General features: G+C 42.8%; 1 protein-coding gene and 1 long non-coding RNA gene across 4 annotated transcripts in view; both read left to right on the top strand.

Annotated features, from left to right (window-relative positions):
- LOC122458852 overlaps positions 1–25,473 on the top strand; it is a 523,493-nt gene that overhangs the window by 100,896 nt on the left and 397,124 nt on the right. The window lies entirely within an intron of this gene.
- Positions 4,459–25,473, top strand: part of COL15A1 (collagen type XV alpha 1 chain) — a 293,396-nt gene continuing 272,381 nt past the window's right edge. The window contains exons 1-2 of one of the 3 annotated variants that reach the window (XM_043508544.1): positions 4,459–4,543; positions 5,084–5,166. In XM_043508544.1, coding sequence (XP_043364479.1) covers positions 4,527–4,543; positions 5,084–5,166 — 100 coding nt within the window. In that variant the 5' untranslated portion in view covers positions 4,459–4,526. Of the gene's footprint in view, positions 4,544–4,616; positions 4,974–5,083; positions 5,167–25,473 lie in introns of those variants that run through there. The other 2 variants (XM_038392464.2, XM_043508545.1) reach the window with 2 other exon arrangements.

Below are 25,473 nucleotides of genomic sequence, written 5' to 3'. Positions count from 1 at the left end.
AATGTTCTCCAATATTAAAGGCTGTTTATATGGTAGATGAATGCATTGACCATTCTTTATATATATATATATATAAAATTGCCTCTATCCATCACTAAATTCCATTTGCTTTTCCTGTTATGAATCTAACTCTGCATTTCACGGTATAGAGAAGTTTAAGTGTATATCGGACTTCATAATGAACATACAATTACTAGATAATACTGAAAAAAAGTCAAGGGATTATAGGTATCACAGGTAGCAATATCTATCGTTAAGCTTCCTTGAAACTTCCCATTATAAAACTCTGTTTTCAGTTGAGAGGCACATGGGCAGAAGTTAGGGGGAAGGGACAGGAATAGAAGGGAGGAGGGAAATGACAGGAATAGAGGAGGGGACAGGAGTCAGGGGCAGAGAGACTGGGGCAGGAGCTGAGGAGGAGGGGATAAGGACTGAAGGGTCTGTAACCATTGGAGAACACTTCCCTACAGAACCTGGAATTGAACCCAGGAGTTCTGAGACTCAAAAGGTCTTTGCTGTCTAGGAAATTGCAGTGAAACCTACTGGTAAAGTGTCTGTCTCCTTCCTTCCTCCCTCCCCAGTGGCTAGTTTACATATTCTTTGACAACCTGTTGTTATCAGTTACTCCATTAGCTCTGGTGGCAGAAGACTGTGCTGTGGCTCTAAACATCCTAACCCTGCTGATGGCCCAAGTTAGGGATCATTGTGATTCCAGATGATGAAATTTGTTTTTCCAGCTTGCTTTTTAAACCATTTAGGAAATTACATCCCAAAAAATGATGAAAGGTTGCAAAGTCAAGCCCTCAAAAATTAGGAAATACCAGAGTAAAGTTGCATGTGTACCCTTAATTCAGCTCCCAGATGATAGTCTTTAATTGCATGATTACATGGTTTTATTACATCCTATCAGTCTACGGTAATTCCGTCTGATCAGTCTGGTTTTCCGAGGCGACAAGATACCTGACGGGGTTAATAGTTTGTAGCTGTAGTTCCCATTTGCCCTCCTGTTCTTTTTTTTTTTTCTTTTTTTCCTTTCTATTAGTGTGAATTATTTGCACTTTGGCAGTGGCAGGAATAGGCCATGGCCAGAAGTTTGGGCAAAAGCTGGTAACGCCATGCACACACACAAAGAAAACATCACAGAGCCCCAATCCTGCAATAAAGTTCATGTAAGCAGACCCTGACACTTCCGTGGAATTCCATTGAAGTTAACAGGGCTCAGTGCAGGTAACAGGTGTGTTTCTGTGCAGAGCCAGTTGCAGGATTAGGGACTCAAAAATGGTAACTGCATCACAAGAGTCAGAGAACACTGACGATGAGTTTTTGCCTTACAGATATCCAGGACAGTCGGAGCAGAAATTACCAGAAACTGTACAACTATTTTGGACTCAGTTTCCCAAACTGGAAGCTAAAATGGATAATACATTAGGAGAAATAAGTACTGCAATAGCAGTATTAAGGGTGCTGGCTCAGAGATGAAAACATATCACTACCCTGGAAGATTGGTCAAAAGAGACAGATAATCAACAGAGTAAATAAAAGTATTGCCTGACAAACTGCGAGACCTTGAGAACCATGACAAGAGGAAAAATTTAATCGAGATTGGACTTTGAGAAAGAATGGAAGGAAAGAAATCTGTATCCTCCTCCAAACAATGTATTCCTGCTGGGTTTAAAATGGAAGTGAAAAATGGCCACACTAAAAGTGAGTGGACACACAGAATTGGATTATTGCCCTCAGGGGAGATTGAGACACTCAGAACAGCTATTTATATTCCATAGTCATGGAGACCATTAAAGAACCCGAAGCTGCAAGAAATCCCAAGGTCCTACAGGAAGGAGATAATAAGCTATTCATATTTACAAATTTTTCCATTGTCACCAGTGAAGGCCAGTGGAATTCACAGAGGTCAGGAAAACGCTTCACTGAAAACAATTTTAGATTCACTTTCCTATACCTGGCAACTCTAAAAATAATCAGCATTGGTTAGATGTCCACCTTCAAACGTCCAACAGCAATTAAAGACATTCTCAGCAATATTTCATATAGTTCGTTGATGTGAACTATGCTGCTGCTATGTAAGAAGTAGATCTGTATATTCCCTATTTTATAGACTTTCTGTAAAATAACTTCCTGGCATGTTGGATATTAACTTACAAAATAGATTTGGCTACTAATGCCATATCATTTTTTTTAACCTCTTCCCCGCTTGATTTGAAATTGTCTGTCTGATTTAACAGAAGCAGGAGGTTTAGGGAACTTAAAAAGTAAAGAGAACTCAGTCGCTTGTGCTTGTTTTACTCTGCTGGAATGGAGGTTCCCCAGATATGGTTTATCACATAATCTGTGTATTTACTTTTTGCCCTTCTGAACGTATACCATTGAGGATTGCTTCCCCTCCCCGTATGCCAAGCATTTTACAGATATGGAGAGTCATTAAAAAAAAAAAAGTCAAACAACATGTTCTGTTTCAGGCTATCAACACTATTTAATTCATTTCCCTGTAAAAAATCTTTCATGAAAGAAAAACCCAGAGGACCATACCCAACAGAGAAAATGATAGAATTTTTGGGAAAATTGTTCCTTATAGCATATTTTAAAAATAAATTACCTAACCAGTATATATACTTGATTAAAAATGGCAAAAACTCTGATTATACCAATAATGCTAGAAAAAAAGAGAAACTATTTAAAGCAACATATACTTTTATAATAAATGACAATATTTAGTAAATAGTTATGAACAGTCTAGAATGAGTACATAGACTATACATCTCTCCATATTTTTAAAACTTTTCACTTAGTTATACTCATCATATACAAGAAACATAATGCGGAGATACCAAACTTGATGCACTCAATATGGCAGAGTTGCATGATCCATTTATACTAGACAAAAAATCTCCCCATTATGGTGTATTTTTTAGGTAGTCTTTCCTCTGGGTAAAAAAAAGTTACACAAACTTTTTTTATTACTTAATATGCATTAGTAAAGAAGGATTTAAAAAAGATACAACAACACTATCAATAATTCCTATTAGCTACTGCCAAAGATATATTGCAGAACTGAGTGACTGACCCATGCTCCTGTACAGTATCTGGCTCTTTTTAAAAGCAATATTAACCTGTGGATAGCAGGGAGAGGTACTACTGGTGGCAGCAACAGTGGGAAATCTAGAGGGTGGGAAAAGTAGGAGGGTGAACAAAGAGGGGGGGGATGTGCTCTCTCTAGCCCAATGTAGTATCATGGATCAAGGGGGATGTGGTCTCTAGACCACATGTGAAAGGTGAAAACAAAGTGAGAGTGAGGTCTGTAGTGGGAACATAGACTGAAAAGAAAATTAAGTCTCTGGCCTATAAACTGGTGGATGTTTCTCTTGCCAATGCGTGGAAAGTGGATAGGGGATAGTGATAGGGGGTCTCTGGCTATATTAAAAATGGAGTGGAGGCGAAATGGGTAAGGTGAACCTGCTAGCCTGTAAATGGAGTGTGGGGCAGATTTAAGGTGGTCGTGGTGATTGGAAGCGTATCTGTGAATTTCTGTTGTTTTTCAGCACATCAGCTATCCAAAAACTAATTATTAATGCCTGTTGACGTATATTTCAGAGGAGCAGCTGTATTAGTCTGTATTCGCAAAAAGAAAAGGAGTACTTGTGGCACCTTAGAGACTAACAAATTTATTTGAGCATAAGTTTTCGTGAGCTACAGCTCACTTGATCAGATACATTCGGTGGAAAATTACCATATAGTAAGGTTTAGAATACACAGCACTTAACTCTGTCTAAAGAACGTTTGACTGGGATTTTCCCTAACTTTCATTTAAGTGGAAAAAAATTACTACTTTTGGGGTAAAACTATGTTCACATTCCAGTTCAGGTCTTCCCAAGTCCCCATCAGCTCCTTCCAGCCTAACCTCCATACGACACTTTTCAGACTCAGAATACTCATCCCCGGGGGTCAGGGCCCTTCTCCCTCCTACCCTTTTCAAACAGTGACAAGCAAGCAAGCACTTTTTTCAAAGTTTTATAACTCGGAACAAGTTTTATAACTCTGATTAACCTCCAACTTTTTTCAAATAATTTTTCTTTGGGTAGGACCTACACATAAGAAACTGTGTGGAAAAAGCATTTTTCAGAAATTAAGATGGGTGGGGCAAATTCACACTTATAATGGAAACTTAAAATCCCTTAGCTATGGAGTCACTATTGTAAATACATACGCATGTATTATAGACATGGATATAGACACAGACTCTGAACTTTATACTATGAGTGTAAATCTTTATAAACAGGAATATTATAAATACAGGACATGCCAGAGATAAGAATGTGATTAGAAATTTCTCTGTGATGACCATACCACTTATAATCCTGTTAACTTGGACATATATTGCAGTTGATGGGGGTGGGGGAGGCTTCCTGTTTTTTTCATTTTTTTTTAAACTTGCTTATTTATAGGTTGGCTAATCTATCTGGTTGGAGAAGTGTTGAATACCATACAAAGATTCCTAGTTTTGGCTATACTGGATGGAAGGATGTTGGAGGTAATATTTTATTGGGTAAGAGAGTGGAGGTGGTGAGTGGTGGAAGGGAAAGGGTATGGAGAAACTCTACCTATATGTGTTAGTGTATGTATGCTATAGTTAGATGCAAGAGTGGTTAATAATAGCAATGGAAGGAAGTGCAGCAAAAGAGGGTCTCAATTAATAAGGTAGGGAATAAGATTAAGGAGTTTAAGGCAGTGGTCTGAAAGGAAAATCTAGAAGGAGTCAGATTTCAGTGTTGGAGCACTCATTGCAATGAGTCACTGAGAGAGCCTGAGAGCTGCCTTTGTTTCACTCGTGTCTGAACGTTGGAGGAGACAACAGACTCCAATTTTTAGTAACTTTTTCTTTTCAGAAGTAAAAATTCATGTTCACCGAACATTTTTCCCACTTAAGGTCTTTCAACAAACTTTAAAAAAATGCTCTCAAGGTAAGATTGCTAACTTTTACTTTTTTCTTGCATTTCTGCCTTTTTAACTTTTAGTCTTATCTTTTTTCTTCTTTTTTTTTTCCTCCCTCTTCTTGGCAAATTTGCTCCAGGCATTGCTGGTGGCCCTGGAATTTGCTACTACTGCACTGGGGTTCATTTCTCCCTGTTGTTTTAGCGGCTCAGGTCATAGAAGGTAAGAAACTCCCCAGATCACTTATTTAAATTGAGGTTAAGGGTTTCTTTTGAAAGCCACAATGCTAATTTGGAAAGTAGTTGTGCATTTCAAATTTCTAATGTATTTGCTGACTGCTGTTCTCAGCTTCATTTGGAGAGGTTGCTGCTAGTTAAGAGCTATAATTGCCATTCATTCTGGAAGGGTGGGGGGGCTAAAATAAATTAATTGGTCCCCAAAAGTAAGAGAGCATATGATGTGTTCTCTCAACATTATTTGAGAGTGCAATAAGAGAAAAAATAACTTCATGGTGTATATAAACTACACTTGGATTTACAGAGACGCAGAAGGGTAGTAGGAAGCAGTTAGATGGGTATAGAGCTGTCATTCTGGTGTTTACAGGAGCAAGTGCTAAGTGTGGTGTGATCTCTAAGGCATTATGTGATGCTGCTTCTGGGTGTTATGAATTTGTGCTCCAGAATGCCTGAGAACATTATGCTTTTCAGATCTCTTCAGTTATTTTTTGACTAGCATGCTGAAATGAAAATCTAACCAGTTCACTTTTGTGAATGAAAATCCCTTTCTCTCTCTCTCTCTATATATATAATGCATGCTTCGTAACATGGTCAATACCTTGCAGTTTGTACAGATGATATTACTTTCCAGCATATTTTAAAAGATACTGTATTGATTTAGAAGTTTACATACTATTGAAGAAAAAGCAAATAGAGATTGAAATGTTAGGTTTGCAGCACGGATGATAAAATACCTTAAAAAGAGTTTAGCTCCTTCTTCAAATGGAATTAACTGTGGATCTTAATTATGTAGCAGCACCTAGATTCTATAGTTATGAGAGCATTAAAAAGGTACTGCATAGAAAAATACAGACTGGAGATAGAGATTTGAGTATTCTTCAAACCCCCTCTCCCCCCCCTTTTTTTTTTTTTCCTTTTCAACTGAGGCATGCCGCCCAATGTGTGGCAATGTCACAGCCAAAACTCCAGCTAGTTATTCCTTTCATTTCACTGGGAGGTATGCCACATGTCAGCAAATACTAATGGCAAGATTTTTACATATTGGCCAAGTATGTTACATTGCTGGACTACATGTAATTTATGAATGCTACCGTTAGGAAAAAGCTATGAGAAAGAGGGGCAAACATTACATGTATTTCATTTTCTGGTCGTACAGAGTATGATGCATATACTATTTGGATCAAACTTGCAGCATCGTATGAAGATTTATTTCTCACGTAAAGCTAAATACAGCAATACAATGACTAAAATGTTTATCTTGGACTGGATAGTCAAAATGAAGACCTATAGTACATAAAAACACAAGTAGAAACCCACATGTGGCCAAAACTATATGGGTCATACATTGATAATACTTCAAATAAGCATGAAGCTCTTGCAAGAGATCGATCTAGCACACAGATCTGCCACCAGAGACACAGCAGTCAATGATATAAATTACATTCAGTCCTGTAAGATGGTGATTGTCTTCACCTACAACTGACTTGAATGTGAGTTCTGAGTGCTCAGTATCTTGGAGGTTTGAGCCCATAGATCTTTGACTGGTTATCTCATTTTTTTGCACATGTATTTTTGTACAAAACAGTAGGCTGATATAGAACAGTAGTTCAGCAAACTGGAAACTACTCTCCCATTAATGTGTAGAGTATTTTTGCAGGTAATTCAGTAATTATCCGGATAAATGCACATCTTCCCATGTGTGATTTTTACTGCTTGTTTCTGAAAGGAAATTAGAGTTCTGTCAATTTTTAAGCTTTCTAACTAGCTGCTACTGCTGACACCATATCTGTGGTCAGTCAACCCAAGAAATATATTGGCCTGACTTTTTTGTTCTCTTTAATATTTCCATTTCCTAAACACTAATAAACTCTAAGCAGACTGTCTACAAGTCTCTTTCATCATTATTGATTTCCAGGTTTCTCCTAGCCTTTGATTATCTGGGTATTGCTTCCTACTGCTACTTAGCTTCTCCTCTCTCTCCCCGAACCAGGCAGCCGTGGCTTGCAGCTACAATTTGGCCCTGTCTCAAGTACTTTATTTTACAAGCTGCTGTGTTATATCTTATTTCTTACTGGTGATTTGTCACCCTGTACTGTAAATGTGTACCTTTTCTTTGCTACAAATTACTCTGTATAAAGTGATTCTGCCCAAGGAGATGAAAGAAGGTAAAGCTTGGAAATATTGGTATTGCCTGCCCATCTATTGGAGGGCACTGAACTTTCAAATTAGTAATGTAGAGCCAGTGCAGTGGGGGCCACCGGTGGTGGTGCGGCGAATGCTACTCCAGCTGAGTAAGAGTGACAGAATAAGCCCCATATAAGTATTCTTGTTAATCAGGGAAGACTTAGTAGATTATGAAAGTCTCCATGTATTGTAAGCAAGATATGAAACATCGTTTTGTGGCATCAATAATTGGGAGGATAAATATGTCATCCTTCCATGATACTAGGAATTAGTCAGTCCTGCTACTTGTCCGTCCAGCCAGTCTGTGCCTGGACCTTATGCAGATACAGAGGGAAAAGTGTAAGATGCCTTCCCCATTTGCATGATCCATGGAAGGGCCAAGTAAAGTTGCAGCCTCTGGTCCAGATCCACAAAAAGACTTAAGATCCCAACCTCCCACATTAGGTGCCTAAGTTAAAAATTTAGGTGTCACTGAGCCTCAGAACCTCCACTTGGCTGCTTTCTAACTCTGTAGGTGTCTAGAATCACTCAGTGCCAATATTTTTTGCTGTAGAAGTCCTCAAGTCTAGATGCTTGTTTCTGCCTCCAGGCATGCACAGTGCTGTCTTAGACAGGAGTCCTGCTGCCTAACTCCAACTGAAGCCACAGTGTGGTCCTCAGAACCAGGTACAAATCGGCGTTCTCCCAGCCATCTCCCCAGCATGTTTAACTCCACACAAAATCACTGGGGGACAGCAGCAGCCTCCCATATAGCCTTTAGCCCTGCATACTCACCCCCCATATAAGACCCCCAGTTTACACCCCCCCCAATAAGGAGAAGGGATTTGAACAGGGGTCTCTCACCTCTCAGGTGAGTGGCCTAACCACTGAACTATAGATAGTCTCATGTGGGCTCTCTGTCTCTGCAGCTGAAGTTGTTCCATTGTGTATAGATAATTAAATATGCATTGGGCCAAAGACAGAGTGTGAGTGTCTCTGTAGTCCAGTTACCTTAGGATACTGGTCAGGTGACCAGGACAAGGGAAGTCTAGCCTGGTGGTCAGAGCAGTCGTCAGGATCTAAGGACTAGGGACAGAGCTGGACTCGGTCGTCAAAAGCTGGAGCCAAGGATTAGACCGGAGGGCAGGAACTGGATACCAGAGCCAAGAGCCAGACTAGCATCTGTAGTCAGAAGAAGCAGTGCTGGAGGTCAGGACCTGAGTCGAGCAGTGTATCAGGCAAGGTGGAGTTCAAGGCAGATGCAGGATAGAGGCAAAGCAGGAGCAAGGTAACACAAGAGCAGGCACAGTGGTGGGTATGAGCACTGAGCAGCCAGCGGAACTGCTGCTGCTGGCCCCTGCAGCCACTCAGGTGCTGTGGCTCATCAGATAGCCTGCTGCAGGCCAGCTGTACTGATGAGGTTGCCTGGAGACTAGCTCTGCTCCAGAACCTGATTCCTAGTAGCACCTTACCTGAGAGGTGGGAAACTCAAGTTCAAATCCCTGCTCATCAGATAGAGAGTGGAACTGCACCAGAATCTCCAAGATTGCAGGTGGGTTCCCTAACCACTGGGTGAAAGATAATAATGGAAGTGACCACCCCCTGGCCATTTTGTGTGGAGTCAGGTGTGCACTGGCACTGTTGCAAGAAACGACACAGGTGCCTGGCTCCAGGAATGGGGTTCCCAGCTGTGGATTCCAGGCTCTGGGTTCCAAGCAGGAGTTAGGCTCTTCTCTCTAGCCTGGACCTAGGTGTCTAAATCCAGTGAGCGGTGGGCTTAGGACACGCCCTTCTACTGGCTATCTTAGGTGGCTCCTTGCTTAGCATCCTAGTTTTTTTAGCTCCATTCTTGGGCACCTATCTCTCTCCATACATTATACTGAGAGCCTAGGCATCTAACGCAGGCATCATAGATTCCACAGGGTGGCAAGGCACTTAAAATTTAGGCACTGCAATGCTAAGAATAAATCCACAAAATGCCTTTGTGGATTTGTGTCTCTGTTCTTTGGGAACTGCAGGAATGACCCTCCCCGCATGCTCTGTCCCTATGCCCCTGTAGGTTTATGTCACCTCAAAGTGGGTGGAGAGAAGATGAGGCCACGCCAGAGGGGGGAGTATGCTATATCCCACAAAGGGGTATATCAGTGAGTATGCAGCCCATGTGTGCCCAGAAATTCCAGGAAGTATTCTGCCCTGCTAAGCCAGAAAGCCTGCAGTATTCTTCCTGACATGGTGGCCTGTATCCCCTCATTGTGGACTCTGCTTAAATGGCATAATCAAGTCTCTAATGATCAAGCAACTGTTTTTAACATAACAGTAAATCCAACTGCTCTGTTTTGTTGTCCAGCCAAAATACAGAATTAGTTGCTGTTATATACATTGCATTTCACAATTGCACGGGTTTCCACGTGACACATTGCCTTATTTTAATTTAGCAACTAGATGTGGTTATCATACCTCCAGAGCCGTTTTCATTGTTCTGGGAGCTAAGGGTCAGTCAAAAGTGTTTTTTGATGGGTAGTGTAGATCGTTTCCACTGGATCATAACACAGAGTGTATGCAAGGCAGTTAAGTGTCTGATTAAACTTGGGATATTTGGCAGCTAGTTAAATAGATTAAATTGTTCACCAATTCATGGAAAAAACCCCCTCACTTCCAGTGAATGATTTATTTGGGCTAGATTGTGCCACACAGACAAAGCCCTGGTGCTCGGAGGCACCCCCTTCTGCATCACTCTGTTTGTTGGTACATGGGTGGGTCAACCATGGCCCTTCCCCCTCTTTGCCCCCTGACAGGTGATATGCACCCAAGAGGGAGCAGAGTGGGAGAAAACCCTGCACTCCCCAGAGTGGGCTCATAAGAGGTAGGAAGATCCTTAGCCCTTTCCACTGCACCCTCCCACTGCACACCCTTAAAAGGAGCAGGCAGAATCTGGCCACTGAATGTTATGGAGTTGGTCTAATTGTGGAAACCCTCTTTTTAATTACAATAGATGAAATTTGCATCAAATAGTACCTTATTCTGTTTGTACAGAGAGGTGTCAGAGCCTATTAAAGGGAAGTGATGGAGCTGATTTACTTACATCAGTGATTGTCATTTGAACTATTTAGGTGCACGTTGTTAGAATTTCTTCCTCTAGTTGTGATACTGCCTCATGTTTGGCCATTTAATAATTAGGTCCCCTACCTTCTGTTTGATGTCAGTGCATGGCATTGGTTACTAAAGGCCTCATTGTGCAAGGTGCTGATCACCTTTTACTGCTCTTAAAATCAATGGGAGTTGAGGGTGCCTGGCATTCGCCAGGACTGTGATGTATTCCCAATTGTGGCATCAGATTTGGAATTGTAGAGTGTGAGTGCTGAAGCTGAGGTGGGATGAAACTTGGAACAGTGGGAGTCTCTTTGATGATCATCTTGCTCTCATTTCCTCAAAAAGTCCCATTCATTCTTCTAGATGTCAAAATATCTCAACGCTTATTAGTGTGGGGTGCAGTTCTTGACAGCCAGAGCAACTCTGTTGCACATTTTCATACTTTGTTCCAAAAGAAGGTGGGCTTATTTAAATTATTTATGTGACTTGCAAACATGGAACCATATATTGTATCTAAATATTTTAGGTCCGAGTCCTCTTACTTTTAAAGAGCTTTAAAGCTTTCCCATTAACATCTGGGTTTTATTATTAGCAAAGCTACCCAGTGCCGGGCCTGCTGTAAATAATATGCTCAGCAACAGTTCACAGAAAGTAAATATTTGTCTTTTTCCTTGAATCTGTATGTACAGAATGGCTGTCATTAGGTTGTTGACACAAACTTTGTGCTTAGTGACCCCTTGGTTCTAATGAAACTGTTCCATATAATTGACTCCCATTGACTATTGGCCACTTTCCTGGAATTCAGATATGTAGGCAGATTTGTATTTCTACTCACAATGTGCCAATGCAGTGGGTGTAGAAAAGAATGCACGTAAATAGTAATTATATGTGTGAAACAGGCTCATTATCCACCTCTATGGTGATGGCAATGTTGACAAGAATGGTCTGTTCCTTTCAATTCTCTTCCAAGAAAGGAAACGACGACTACAGTAAAGCTTGACTGTACAGAGCACAATGTTTTGCAGATAATGTAGATGCCTCTAATCTTGTTCCAGCTCCAAAGTGAACATTTGGACATTGTCAAATTGCACTGCAGTCTAAATTAAACAAGTCACTTCATATCTTTAAAATGTGTCTTTAGGGTGTTAACAGCTGTGCAAGTTCTTAATATACAGTCTGTCCTGATTTCCTAACTGTTAAAATGCCTTCGTTAGCAAAACAGAGCCAGTTTACTTAGAGAAAATTGATGAGGGTAATCTGTATAAATAATTGAAGGATCTGATAACACCTGTGGAACAAATTTGCTACCTCAGACTTGTCCTATCATTTGCTGTTCTAAATGGATTAGTGTACCTAGTGCTGCATTTTGTCCAATAGCTCTTCAGGACAATAACTGGCGTATTTGGTAACTTGCTCAGCTGAGCAGCTAAAGGTTCCCAAAGCCTCTTGAGGGGAAACAAGTAGGGGTGCAAGTGTCTATAATTAGTATAGTGGCTGTGTTCATTTCCACTCGTCTCCACAGTTACCAGAATGGATACACTTCGGATGGAAAGTCATTTGAATGTTCCAAGCTAAATTTCATGATTTTGTAAGTGATATCTTTATATGTATGTCACTAATGCTGCTTCAATGCATTTGCTGTGGCAGAATAAATTGAAATCTTCATCGCAATGGACTGGCTCAGCTGCAGGCACTGCAACACAGGAGATTTCATTTAAGCAGCCTGAGTGGTACAACATCCTTTGAGTGTTTAAGTACATGTACATCTGCTCATGCACTCACGAGTTTGTCAGGGCTTTACGCTAAAGCTAGGCTAAACCTCCATTGTGAGGTGGAGATCCTCTGCAAGAAATACCTCCTGTGTGCCAGCACTGACGCTTTTACACCACATACCAAATTACAACTCCTCACTGCTCCTACCATGGATAAATTGGTAGAAACATGCCTGTTATGGAGGAAAGGAAAGTACAGGCAAAGGATTTGCAAGAGGTATGAATTTGGCCCACTGTATTGCAGTGCTCTTTTGGCAAAACTAGAGGATCTCTTGAGGAGCCAGAATTCATGCATGAGCAAGGCACTGCCACTGGCATGGTGTGCAAAGAAAATAACAGAATGGCACAAGGGAGCATGGGATCAGGAATCGTCTGTAACTCACAAATGAGACCAAAACAGAAACTTCGTATTTGCTTTATGCAGTGACCCACCATTTGAAAGGATTGAATCCATGTTGTCAATAATATGGTCTGGCATGAGGCACAAAAACGAAGACTTTGTATATATTCGTTTTGCCTGGGCTTAATGCAAAATAAGAGAGTGACACTGGTAGACCAGGTACCAGCTCATGCCACAGCCCCAAGTCTCACTGAACACTTACAAATGCATAGCTGGAAGAAAAGCTCTGTGTGGCTCGAAAGCTTCTCTTTCTCACCAGCAGAAGTTGGTCCAATAAAAAATATTACCTCACCCACTTTGTCTCTCTAATTTCCTGGGACTGACACACCTACAGTTACATTGCATATATGTGGAAGCCAGGCCAATTCCCTTGTGTATTACCTAAATGTATAAGAGTGTATTTGGTGTTTAAACTTCATGCAAACTAATGGGATGCTGCATGCATTGTTTTCACTTATCTGTATCCTGTTATAATGTAATTGCAAACATTTGATCAGTGCAGGGGACTGGACTAGATGACCTTTCGAGGTCCCTTCAGAGTTCTGTAATTTACATTGTATATACCCTGTTACTAAATAACCCATCAAATAAGAAAGAAGTTAGAATTTTAACAGTAAAGTGCTAATTCTTGCACATTTCAAAGCAAGAGGGTAATGATTGGAGATGAAAGACTTTAAACGCATTCCTTTCTCCATCCTCAAAGAAATAGCCTGTGTGAGTAGTGACACTGTCAACTTGTTTTCTGTGAGAAAAAGAAGCTAGAAGTATGGATGCAAAGAAAAATTCTTCATCTCTGGACAGTGTGGATTTAACAGAGCAGAATAACTGAATGAGAAGACTGAGATCCCCAGAGTTTTTCTGGGTAGCCCCGAGAGACTTTTAGGAAACTGGCAGAACACTACATCTCTGCTACCATTTGGAATTATAGACTGTGACTCACCCGTACATATAATTTTACCTGCTTTAACCTCTCAATAACTCTCATTTCTTTTTTGTTAGCTAATAAACCTTTAGTTAGTTCACTATAGAACTGGCTACCAGTGTTGTCTTTGGTGTGAGATCTAGTATGCAAATCGACCTGGGTGAGTGATTGGTCTCTTGGGACTGGGTGTAACCTGGAATATTTTGTGATTTTTGGTATATGTGACCATTTATCACACAGCCCAGCTTGCTTGGATGACCAGATAGACTGGAGTGTCTAAGGGGTCTGTCTGTCTGATTCCATTATAAGACTAAAAGAAAAGGAGGACTTGTGGCACCTTAGAGACTAACAAATTTATTTGAGCATAAGCTTTCGTGAGCTACAGCTCACTTCATCATTCAATGCATCCGATGAAGTGAGCTGTAGCTCACGAAAGCTTATGCTCAAATAAATTTGTTAGTCTCTAAGGTGCCACAAGTCCTCCTTTTCTTTTTGCGAATACAGACTAACACGGCTGCTACTCTGAAACCCATTATAAGACTATTGCAGTACTTGGGGAGTTCACATGTTGTACAGGGTTGGTGAAATCTAATTATAGAACATACTATCAGTTTGGGGTGTCTGCCCTGCTTTAGACAGTTTGCCCTGAGGTTGGTACTCATGGTTGTGAGCCACTCTGGATAGTGTGACAAAGAGTACCTGAATTAACACCATGAGAAGAAAGATATTGCAGCCATCCTAATCGGTAAGCTTGAACAAGCGAGTCAGTATAAGTGACTAGCTGGAAAACGGGGTTGCCAAAAATGCATTGGGTTTGGCACAGATAATCTCAGAGATCTTTCACCTGTGTTGTGCTCTCTGAGCATATTTAATTGAGTAGTTCTGAGGTCTGCAGTCTGTTGGCAAGAGAGTAGCTGTGGCTTTATCAGGACACACAGATGAAGACAGACAGACACACACACCAGGATGGATTTATATGGCAGGTTGCACCTTTGTTAATGTAACACTGAGAACTGGCGCTATAGGCCCAATCCACCTCTCACATAACAGCCATTCAGATATGTGGGGCGACATGGGCTCCAACCATATAAACAATACCTCGGGGTAGACCTTCCTCAGGCTACCCCTAGGACTCAGCTCACTTCTGAATCCTCTTGGCCTCCCACCCATGAGGGGATAGAGGGTGCCAAGGGAGTACCTTGGTCTGCAAAGTCTTCAGGTCTCCCCTTCTTACAGGAACAGGGTCCACCAGTGAAATCTTGGGTCTTATTTACATCTGGGAGCTGGGCCTTTTTAGCCTTTATCTGCACTGGATTCTTGCTGCAATTTGCAACTCAATGAACTAACGTTCCTGTATATTTCTAGTATTACACTTCCAAGCTGTGCCCCTTTCAACTTCACTGTACCTCCACGATGCTGTGAAGAAGGTGAGAAAACCCACCAGATCTCTGCCGTTGGGTTTAGTGGGGAAAAATTCCTTCCAGACACCCAAATAGGCAATTAGTCAGACCCACAGCACCCTGAGAAAAACCCAGCTTCTACACTACAACTACAATGAGGAGGGGGCAGGAGAGCTAAAGAGAATAGGAGGTCCCTAAAGCATGGGAAAAGGTTTAAATTAATGGGAGAGTGAAACATGAGGGGGGGGGGAAGGGGGAATCAATCTTTGTTTGCTTCCAGCTGGCCAATGGGAGCCAGAGAAGGAGGGGCCCAGGCTGGGCATCCTCAGGCAGGCTCTCTCCTCCTCACCTCTAGGCAGCTGTTCAACTCTGCTGCCCTCGCAGCCCTACCCTGCCCTGTAAAGCAAGGAAGCATTCTTCACCTTGTGAGCACCAAGGAGCAGTAACCAGTGGGCTTCTGAGTGAGGATTATGCTAAATACAATGGCAGCCAGAGAAGCCCACATAGACTCCACCATTGAAACGGAATTTTAGTGAGGCTAGAACCCTTGGAAAGAGAGAGAGGCACTTTCCCCATCTTGTTATAATTCTGTTGTATGGTCAATTCTACCTAAAATATAATCAGCTTGGATAAAAATAACTCAGCAGGTCCAAAATCTGTTGATTAGGAAGTGAGTCATTTGCACTTTATTTATTTATTCTTTGTTTTTTGTTTTTTGTTTAGTTTCAGCATAAAACATTTTAATACAACTTTTCCTGTGTTCTTGGCAGAGTTCACAGGAAGACCTTTATCTTGTGAACTTTTCCCAGCTGCATTAGAACAAAAAAAATCAGTCCCTGGCTGTGCATTACTCTAATCCAGGCTTTTTAATACCAAGTTTGTGTTTTGGTCCCTGGTTCAGTGGTTACTAAAATGTGTATTGTAACACATTTGTAAATATATTGTAACACCATCAAAGACTCCTCCAATAGACATTCATGCCCGTTGATGTACGAGCATGCTAATGTATGGTTTAAGTTGCGTCTTTTCACATATTAGTGTATACATCTCCATGAGATTTAAAAACTCCCGTAATTAAGACATTGGCACACATAGCTTTAAAAAAGTGTGTTCTAATCTCTGTAGTCTGTATGTTTGGAGTCCAGATCCTCAACAGTATGATTTCAACGGGATTTAGGTGCCTAAATACCTTTATGGATCTGGGCCAGGATGACTATTCAAGATTTTTTTTTTTTTTTTTTTTTAATTCAAAGCACCATACCTCTTCCCACCATAAACATTCTGGAAGCAAAATATTCATGTTTTGATTCAATTTACATAGTAAGGCTTTGCTTTTTATATCTAGCTACATAACTATAACATAGAAAAAGTAAGACAAAATAATCCACTTAAACTCTGACTCGCATTCAATGGAACTTCAGCAAATTCGCAGTTAAAGGATTTGTTTTCTCCATCCACTGTTTGCAGCATTAGTATTGCCAAATGCTTGTACCAGTCTTCTCCTGCTCTCCAGATGCATCAAGTATACTATGGAGGACTGAGCAGGGGACACAGGTTCCTGCCAAGTGCTCCAGGGCCTGTAGGCTTTTAAGATATATTCAGCAATGCTAAATTCTAACCATTTCTGAGAGGATTCTTACAAATCACTCAATGCTTTAGTGTCAGAGTAGGGAAAACAGACTCAGTAATGGACAAACACTGAGCAAGTGCATATTTGTGACTCAAAAAAATAATCTTTGATCTATTAGAGCAATTGACAGAATCCTTTAAAGTGAAATCAGGTTAAATGTTTTAAAATACTTAAGCAAATTTTAGTTTAAAAATTATTAATTCCTTGCAAGTGCCTTAGTGATCCTTGTCCACTGGCTGTGTTTGTTGGTCTGGAAAAGTCACTGATTTCTTAAGAGAGAATCAACCAACAGTACTCATCCTTAGAGAACTTAATCACAGAGGGCCATCTATTATGTTGTATGTATAAAATCACACCAAATATCTGGGAGCAGGAAATTCCATGAGTTAAAATACACAGACTTTCCTTCAGATTCCCCTGTCAGGAGGTGCTCTCCTTAATCCTCATGAAGAGTTGATAAGAATCATACTGCTGCTCTACTGAGGATCCAGATAATCCAAACCCAGGTAGGGAACAGTAAGAATATCCTTTTAAGGGTCTTATAGTGGAATTGTTACTGGTAACTTCCTATGCTGGAATGTGGAAAAGTCAGAGAGATTACTTAAAACAAATTGGAGGAAAAACAGAGTTCTGATTAAGGATGAATGGATTCGTTTTGCGTACTTTTGAAGGGCTCATACAGCATGGGTATCAAAGTTTGACTCTGACACAAAATCCAGTATTATTTGGTTCCTATTCTGGCAGAGCTACCTGGGGGGAATGTGCAAAAGAGGCAGTTTTCCCTGTCTCCATGGTAATTGTTTTGGAAGGGCATGGGGGGGGAAGGGCTCAGTGTCAGATTGTTCCCTGGAGCCCCGAAAACCTTTGTATGGTCCTGCATTTTGGTTGGGAAGGATTGAAAAGGGAGAAGAAAGAGGGTACATACGCATGGCTGTTAAGGGAATGTCTGTCATTAGATGAATTTTGAATTACAATCTGATAACTGCAAAACTGGGGCTCAGCCTGGTCTCTGGAGCTAATGAAGTGCCTTCCATTCAGTCAGCAGGCTCTCTGAGTTTAAAAAGTGCAACATACATGAGATACTTCAGAGGGTTCATTCTGGCCTTTGAAGATAAGGGCTGTGAGTTGTCCCTGGGATCAGTTAGGCAATCAGTGCAGAGGATGGAATATTGGCATTATATTGCTCCTGTCTGTTCATTCTGCATAGCTGGCAGGCTGACATACATTGGAGTTGCAGGAAAATACCCTGGGGCCTTGTATGGTTAACGCTCCACTGCCTGTTGGCTGGATAGGAAGTACTTAATCAGATTCAGCCATGTAATCACCTTCTTGCCAGCAGCTTTATCCTTAGAGTTCTCTTTTTCTGGACAGGTCTGTAAGCACGTGATCCAGCTCATTTTTCACCATACCCCTATGCTGCCTTTCCACATACATATACACAGAATGCGAGAATGTACTTATCAAAACCCATTGCCCTCTTGATTCAGTTTTACCGCAGCCTTCCCCTGGAACTGCAGACTCAGACATTGCAGAACTGGCAAGGGATTGGATATCACAGCTACATTTAGGATGGAACGCCATGGAAAATGAAGATAAACCTCTATAGTTCCCAGGCCATACACTGGTGTATCAGCTGCTGCCACCCATTCCCCAGCCTTCCACTCCCAAAGCATTGGCAACATAGTTCCAGGGTTTTCTGCATTTGGCTTCTCCTCTCCATTCAATTCACTCTTGATAGGATCACAGAGCACAGAGTGGTAGGGAATGGTGCTAAGAGTAGCACTAATTTACAGTCCTATTTCGGCATAGCTTACAGTGAATTGCAAGATACCTATGTTCCAGAAGTAGAACATTTCCTGATATTTTTTTTCCCCCCTCATTTGCCAAGCCAAATACCTCCTTCTGCCGCGTTAGTGGCTCTCCTGGGTAAATTTTGCAGAGGGGCCAGTGGTGCCACGGGGCCACCTGTGGATAGCCTATGCCCACCACATTTTACGACCATCTTACTCTTGGCACACCAACTAATGTAAGGAGAACAGAACACGCTTAGAACTCAGTTTCTTTTTCATTGCCAGCGATGTGTATGTTAATGAAACTTGGGAGGAAAGAACCTAGTCGAATTTGTCAACAACTCCAAGCAATGCTTCAAACATCCTTGTATGCGGTGGCTGTGTTGTGATAGTTTTCTGAAGAGCTGCAACTGTAGTTTGTTGCAAAACTATTCCAGAACCATGGTTTGTCTAGCTGTTCTGATGTAACTCATTTCTGGTGATAGATTTCAGAGTAGCAGCCGTGTTAGTAACTTAGGCTTGAATAGAGACTGGGAATGGATGAGTCATTACACAAAGTAAAACTATTTCCCCATGGTATTTCTCCCTCCCACCCCACCCCCCTGATATTCTTGTTAACTGCTGGAATTAGCCTACCTTGCTTGTCACCATGAAAGGTTTTCCTCCTTCCCCCCCCTGCTGTTGGTGATGGCTTATCTTAAGTGATCACTCTCCTTACAGTGTCTATGATAAACCCATTGTTTCATGTTCTCTGTGTGTGTGTGTATATAAATCTCTCCTCTGTTTTTTTCCACCAAATGCATCCGATGAAGTGAGCTGTAGCTCACGAAAGCTTATGCTCTAATAAATTTGTTAGTCTCTAAGGTGCCACAAGTACTCCTTTTCTTTTTGCGAATACAGACTAACACGGCTGCTACTCTGAAACCTGTGATTATGCAAGGCACTGAATTTAGCCGTATAGAGTGGAAATCTGTCAACTTCATGAAAAAACTCGCACAGATACAGACAGACATCATCTTCCTCTCCAAATGCAAACAGATGGACATCATACCGAAAGGACTGAAGGTAAAAAATCCATTACAGTCTACATACCACACAGACTATGCTGACAGCTTGTGCCACACACTCTCAAGGAAACTGCGGAACCACCTGATCAACATCCTCTACAGCAAACAGGGAAAGATTAAGAATGAGCTCTCAAAACTGGATACTCTCATAAAGAACCAACCTTCCACACAAACTTCCTCGTGGCTGGACTTTACAAAAACTAGACAAGCCATTTACAAAACACACTTTGATTCTCTACAAAAGAAAAAGGACACTAAGCTGTCTAAACTACTATATGCCACAAGGGGCCACAAGAATGGTTCCCGTAACCCACCCAGCAATATTGTTAATCTATCCAACTATACTCTTAGCCCAGCAGAAGAATCTGTCCTATCTCGGGGCCTCTCCTTTTGCCCCTCCACCCCCACGAACATGATACAGTTCTGTGGTGACCTAGAATCCTATTTTCGACGTCTCAGACTCAAGGAATATTTCCAACACACCTCTGACCAACATATTAACCCACAGAGACCTTCCTGCCAACACTCCAAAAAGAAGGATTCTGGGTGGACTCCTCCTGAAGGTCGAAACAGCAGCCTGGATTTCTACATAGACTGCTTCCGCCGACGTGCACGAGCTGAAATTGTGGAAAAGCAGCATCGCTTACCCCATAACCTCAGCCATACAGAACACAGTGCCATCCACAGCCTCAGAAACAACTCTGACATCATAATCAAAAAGGCTGACAAAGGAGGTGCTGTCGTCATCATGAATAGGTCAGAGTATGAACAAGAGGCTACTAGGCAGCTCTCCAACACCACTTTCTACAAGCCATTACCCTCTGATCCCACTGAGAGTTACCAAAAGAAACTACAGCATTTGCTCAAGCAACTCCCTGAAAAAGCACAAGAACAAATCCGCACAGACACACCCCTGGAGCCCCGACCTGGGGTATTCTATCTGCTACCCAAGATCCATAAACCTGGAAATCCTGGACGCCCCATCATCTCAGGCATTGGCACCCTGACAGCAGGATTGTCTGGCTATGTAGACCCCTCCTCAGGCCCTTCGTTACCAGCACTCCCAGCTATCTTCGAGACACCACCGATTTCCTGAGGAAACTACAGTCCATTGGTGATCTTCCTAAAAACACCATCCTAGCCACTATGGATGTAGAAGCCCTCTACACCAACATTCCACACAAAGATGGACTACGAGCCGTCAGAAACAGTATCCCCGATACTGTCACGGCTAACCTGGTGGCTGAACTTTGTGACTTTGTCCTGACCCATAACTATTTCACATTTGGTGACAATGTATACCTTCAAATCAGCGGCAGTGCGATGGGTACCCGCATGGCCCCACAGTATGCCAACATTTTTATGGCTGACTTAGAACAACGCTTCCTCAGCTCTCGTCCCCTAACGCCCCTACTCTACTTGCGCTACATTGATGACATCTTCATCATCTGGACCCATGGAAAAGAAGCTCTTGAGGAATTCCACCATGATTTCAACAATTTCCATCCCACCATCAACCTCAGCCTGGACCAGTCCACACAAGAGATCCGCTTCCTGGACACTACGGTGCTAATAAGCGATGGTCACATAAACACCACCCTATATCGGAAACCTACTGACCGCTATTCCTACCTACATGCCTCTAGCTTTCATCCAGATCATACCACTCGATCCATTGTCTACAGCCAAGCGCTACGATATAACCACATTTGCTCCAACCCCTCAGACAGAGACAAACACCTACAAGATCTCTATCACGCATTCCTACAACTACAATACCCACCTGCTGAAGTGAAGAAACAGATTGACAGAGCCAGAAGAGTACCCAGAAGTCACCTACTACAGGACAGGCCCAACAAAGAAACAACAGAACGCCACTAGCCATCACCTTCAGCCCCCAACTAAAACCCCTCCAACGCATCATCAAGGATCTACAACCTATCCTGAAGGACGAGCCATCGCTCTCTCAGATCTTGGGAGACAGACCAGTCCTTGCTTACAGACAGCCCCCCAATCTGAAGCAAATACTCATCAGCAACCACACACCACACAACAGAACCACTAACCCAGGAACCTATCCTTGCAACAAAGCCCGTTGCCAACTCTGTCCACATATCTATTCAGGGGATACCATCATAGGGCCTAATCACATCAGCCACGCTATCAGAGGCTCGTTCACCTGCGCATCTACCAATGTGATATATGCCATCATGTGCCAGCAATGCCCCTCTGCCATGTACATTGGCCAAACTGGACAGTCTCTACGTAAAGAATGAATGGACACAAATCAGACGTCAAGAATTATAACATTCAAAAACCAGTTGGAGAACACTTCAATCTCTCTGGTCACTCGATCACAGACCTAAGAGTGGCTATACTTCAACAAAAAAGCTTCAAAAACAGACTCCAACGAGAGACTGCTGAATTGGAATTAATTTGCAAACTGGATACAATTAACTTAGGCTTGAATAGAGACTGGGAATGGATGAGTCATTACACAAAGTAAAACTATTTATTTCCCCATGGTATTTCTCCCTCCCACCCCACCCCCCACTGTTCCTCTGATATTCTTGTTAACTGCTGGAACAAGAACACCTTTCTCCCACCCCCCTGCCCCCCTGCTGTTCCTCAGATGTTCTTGTCAACTGCTGGAAATGGCCCACCTTGATTATCCCTACAAAAGGTTCCCCCTCCCCCCACCCCCTGTTCTCCTGCTGGTAATAGCTCACCTTACCTGATCACTCTCGTTACAGTGTGTATGGTAACATCCTTTGTTTCATGTTCTCTGTGTATATAAATCTCCCCACTGTATTTTCCACTGAATGCATCCGATGAAGTGAGCTGTAGCTCATGAAAGCTTATGCTCCAATAAATTTGTTAGTCTCTAAGATGCCACAAGTCCTCCTTTTCTTTTTGAAGATATGTATTGTCTTCTTCAACAATGTTCTTATACCCTGCTATTGAGCCTGAAGGTGTGAGGTGATGAGTCATCCCTGAACTAGAGCCTGATTAAGCCACATGTGGTGATGAATCATTCCTGTGATAGGCTCCAGCCAATCCACAAGCCAGGAGCTGGTCTGGTGACTCTCAGGGCCGGTATATAAGCTTCACAGGAAGAACTGCAGCCTAGACTGCCCACTGTCACTTCATGGCTTGTCTCCCTGCCCTAATAGCGATAACAGACTATACAGGCTTTAGTCTGCTCCAGCCTTGTTCCCAGTCCTGCTCTATGCCCTACCCTTGCACCAGACCAGCTCCCAGCCCTATGCTTGTCGCCTTCTGACCTTGCTTTTGACTCCTGATTCTGGCTTTGACCTCTGGTTCCTGGCCTAACTGCCATTGCACAAACTATTAGATCTGACCATCCACACATTGGTTTCTGATAGTGCAGGCCCAAGCATAAGACCATAGTTACTCAGTCAGCCTCTTACCCTGGGTAAAATGTTTAAAAACTGCATGTACTGGTGCTGAATATAGAGATTCAGAAGTATTCTTTTGTGTGATGTTCAGTGTTCTCCTAGGCATGACAATAGCCAGAAAGCTCTTCTGGCAATAGGGGCTGAGCTCCAGGACAGACTGAAAGCTGTGCTTTTGGATGCATGGAATTCTTTTGTGTTTCTAAGTAACTGCAAATGTTAACAGCTGAAAACAGTTTAAACAACCTAGTCTCCACAGCTGGGATGTGGGGATGGCTAGTGAACTGCTCTGTGACATCATCACCTGCATTTCTATTTTAGGAAAGCTCTGTTAAATTGTTCCACCAGTGGAGTGAGTGCAATGAACTAACAGGCTTGTGTGATTCTTAGGGCCTCGCCCCACAAACCGTTACTTGTGGCAGTAATCTCACTGACATCAGTGGAGCTATTTGCTTGAATAAAGACAACTTGCATGAGTAAGATTTTCCAGGATTGGGCCTTTAATTTCTTTGGTAGCGCAAGTCCCCAGATAGAATACAGGACTTCTGTTGAAACAGGTTCATTTTTATCATTGTAGGAACTTGGTGCAGAAGGTTACCCTATCTAGCCCCAGTGGTGAGCTGGAGCCAGTTCACACCAGTTCACGCGAACTGGTTGTTAAATTTTGAAGCCAGTTTAGAACTGGTTGTTAAAGGGGTGGGCAAACTCTGGCTCGCGGGCCACATCTGGCCCAGGGGACCGTCCTGTCCACCCCACCTGAGCTCTCAGCTGGGGAGGCTCCCCTGTGAATTTTTACTCACCTGGCGGCACTTCAGCAGCAGGTCCTTCAGTGCCGCTGAAGATCCAGAGTGACTGAAGGAACCGGTTCTTCAGCTTCTGGCAGCTCATCACTGTCTAGCCCCGTACCAAAATCTTGAGTCATCTGTATTATGCTTTTGTCTGCATCAACAATTGCTTCATGCACAGAGGAAGGTTGTATGTTCAGTGCTAGACTGTACCCAGCCTTATGTCAGTGTGCAAATGGAGCAAGGACTAAATACCATCTGGGGCTTGTCTCCTCTGAGTGAAGGGCTCTGGGACTAGTGCCACTGTCACCACTGTCTTCTGAGGTGGGCTGGGGCCATGGTCCAGTCCCCCTCCTCACCTATCTACAGAGCTAGCTCTGTGTAGTGGGAAGGACACATTGCACTTGTCAGGACACAGGGCCTGCATCACAGCCAGTCTCCAAGCAACCTGATAAGCGCAGCTGGCCTCAGGTAGGCTGCCTGATTGGCTACACCACCTAACTGGTGGGAAGAGTCAGCAGAACGGCTGTTAAGCACTAGCACTACTACTACCACTACAGTGGCTGCTCAAAGCATTTATCCATGGCTGTGACAGTACCTACTTGTTCTGGTCCTGCTCCCGCCTTGTTCATCAAGGTAGCATGGATCTGACCCACGGTGCTGACTCTTGATCTCTGACTTTTTGGCTTGGACCCTTGGCTTTGGCACCTGGGGTCTGACTCCAGCTTTGGCCCTGGGCTCTGATTCCTGACTTCTGACTCAGATTCTAACCACTAAGCCAGACGTCTGCTCTGATCATTAGGCCTGACTCCTGCTGTAACCACTAGGAATGGCCAGCCACGGCCCAGTCACGTGACAGCACCATGGCAAAGTATGGCACAAGGTCAGTGCTCCCCCTCGCTCAATGCAACTCCAGGAAGTTGTGGGTCTGCTTCAAGCACAATACTCTGGGAGCTCCTGCTGGATTGGTGTGGCTGTGTAACACCCTTAGTGCAGCATTGTGACTTAAAGATAAAATATACCCCTTATTATTATTTGTATTACCGTTGTGCCTAGGCATTCCATTTTTAGCCCAGGACCCCACTGTGCTAGGTGCTGTACAAACGCAGAACAAAAAGATGGTCCTTGCCTCCAGCATGCCTGCAGTCTGAGATGAGATGACAGATGGATGAGACAGACCGATGGGCAAGTACAAGGAAACAGTGAGACAGCATTGCTCAGCATGACAGGCAGTGGTCTCAGCACCAGCAGCCTAACCGTTGTCAAGCTTTTTGTAGGCATTACAGCAAAGAAAAGCTTTGGGATTGACTGTCGGGGCCTTGAAAGTGATAGAGAAGTGGGAGTTAGTGGAGGGATTCCAAGAGAGGGGTGACATGGTCAAGCTTGTAAAATGATCTTTGCAGCATTCTGAATGAAGTGCGCAGGGCCAGAGTTCATTTGTCAAGGCCGGAGAAAAGGATGTTGCAGTAATCAAGATGTGAGATGATGAGGGAAGAGTTTAGCTGTGTGGATGGTAGGAAACTTCACATCATAGAGATGTGATGCAGAAAGAATCAGCAAGATTTAGGCCTCGTCTACACTACAAAATTTTGTTGACAAAAGTTATGCCACTTTACTTAAAGCGCTGTTGCATGTCCACACTATGCTCCTGTTGGCAGGGAGCATCCACACTAGTAGCTCCTGCATCGATACTAAGATTAATACGCTGTGGGTAGCTATCCCACTGTGCAACTGGTTTCAGGGTGCTTGGGAAGGATTTGCAATGCTGCATTGGTGGGTACAATGTCACACGATGCAGGTTTTTCAGTCCCATATTTCTACTGGCATCCTACTAGATTGCCAGCCGCTTTTCAACTGA

This window comes from Dermochelys coriacea, chromosome 2, assembly GCF_009764565.3.
Source record: "Dermochelys coriacea isolate rDerCor1 chromosome 2, rDerCor1.pri.v4, whole genome shotgun sequence".
Lineage (NCBI taxonomy): Eukaryota > Metazoa > Chordata > Testudines > Dermochelyidae > Dermochelys > Dermochelys coriacea.
The sequence above is the reverse complement of the archived record's forward strand: the minus strand, read 5'-3'. Positions and strand labels throughout refer to the sequence as shown.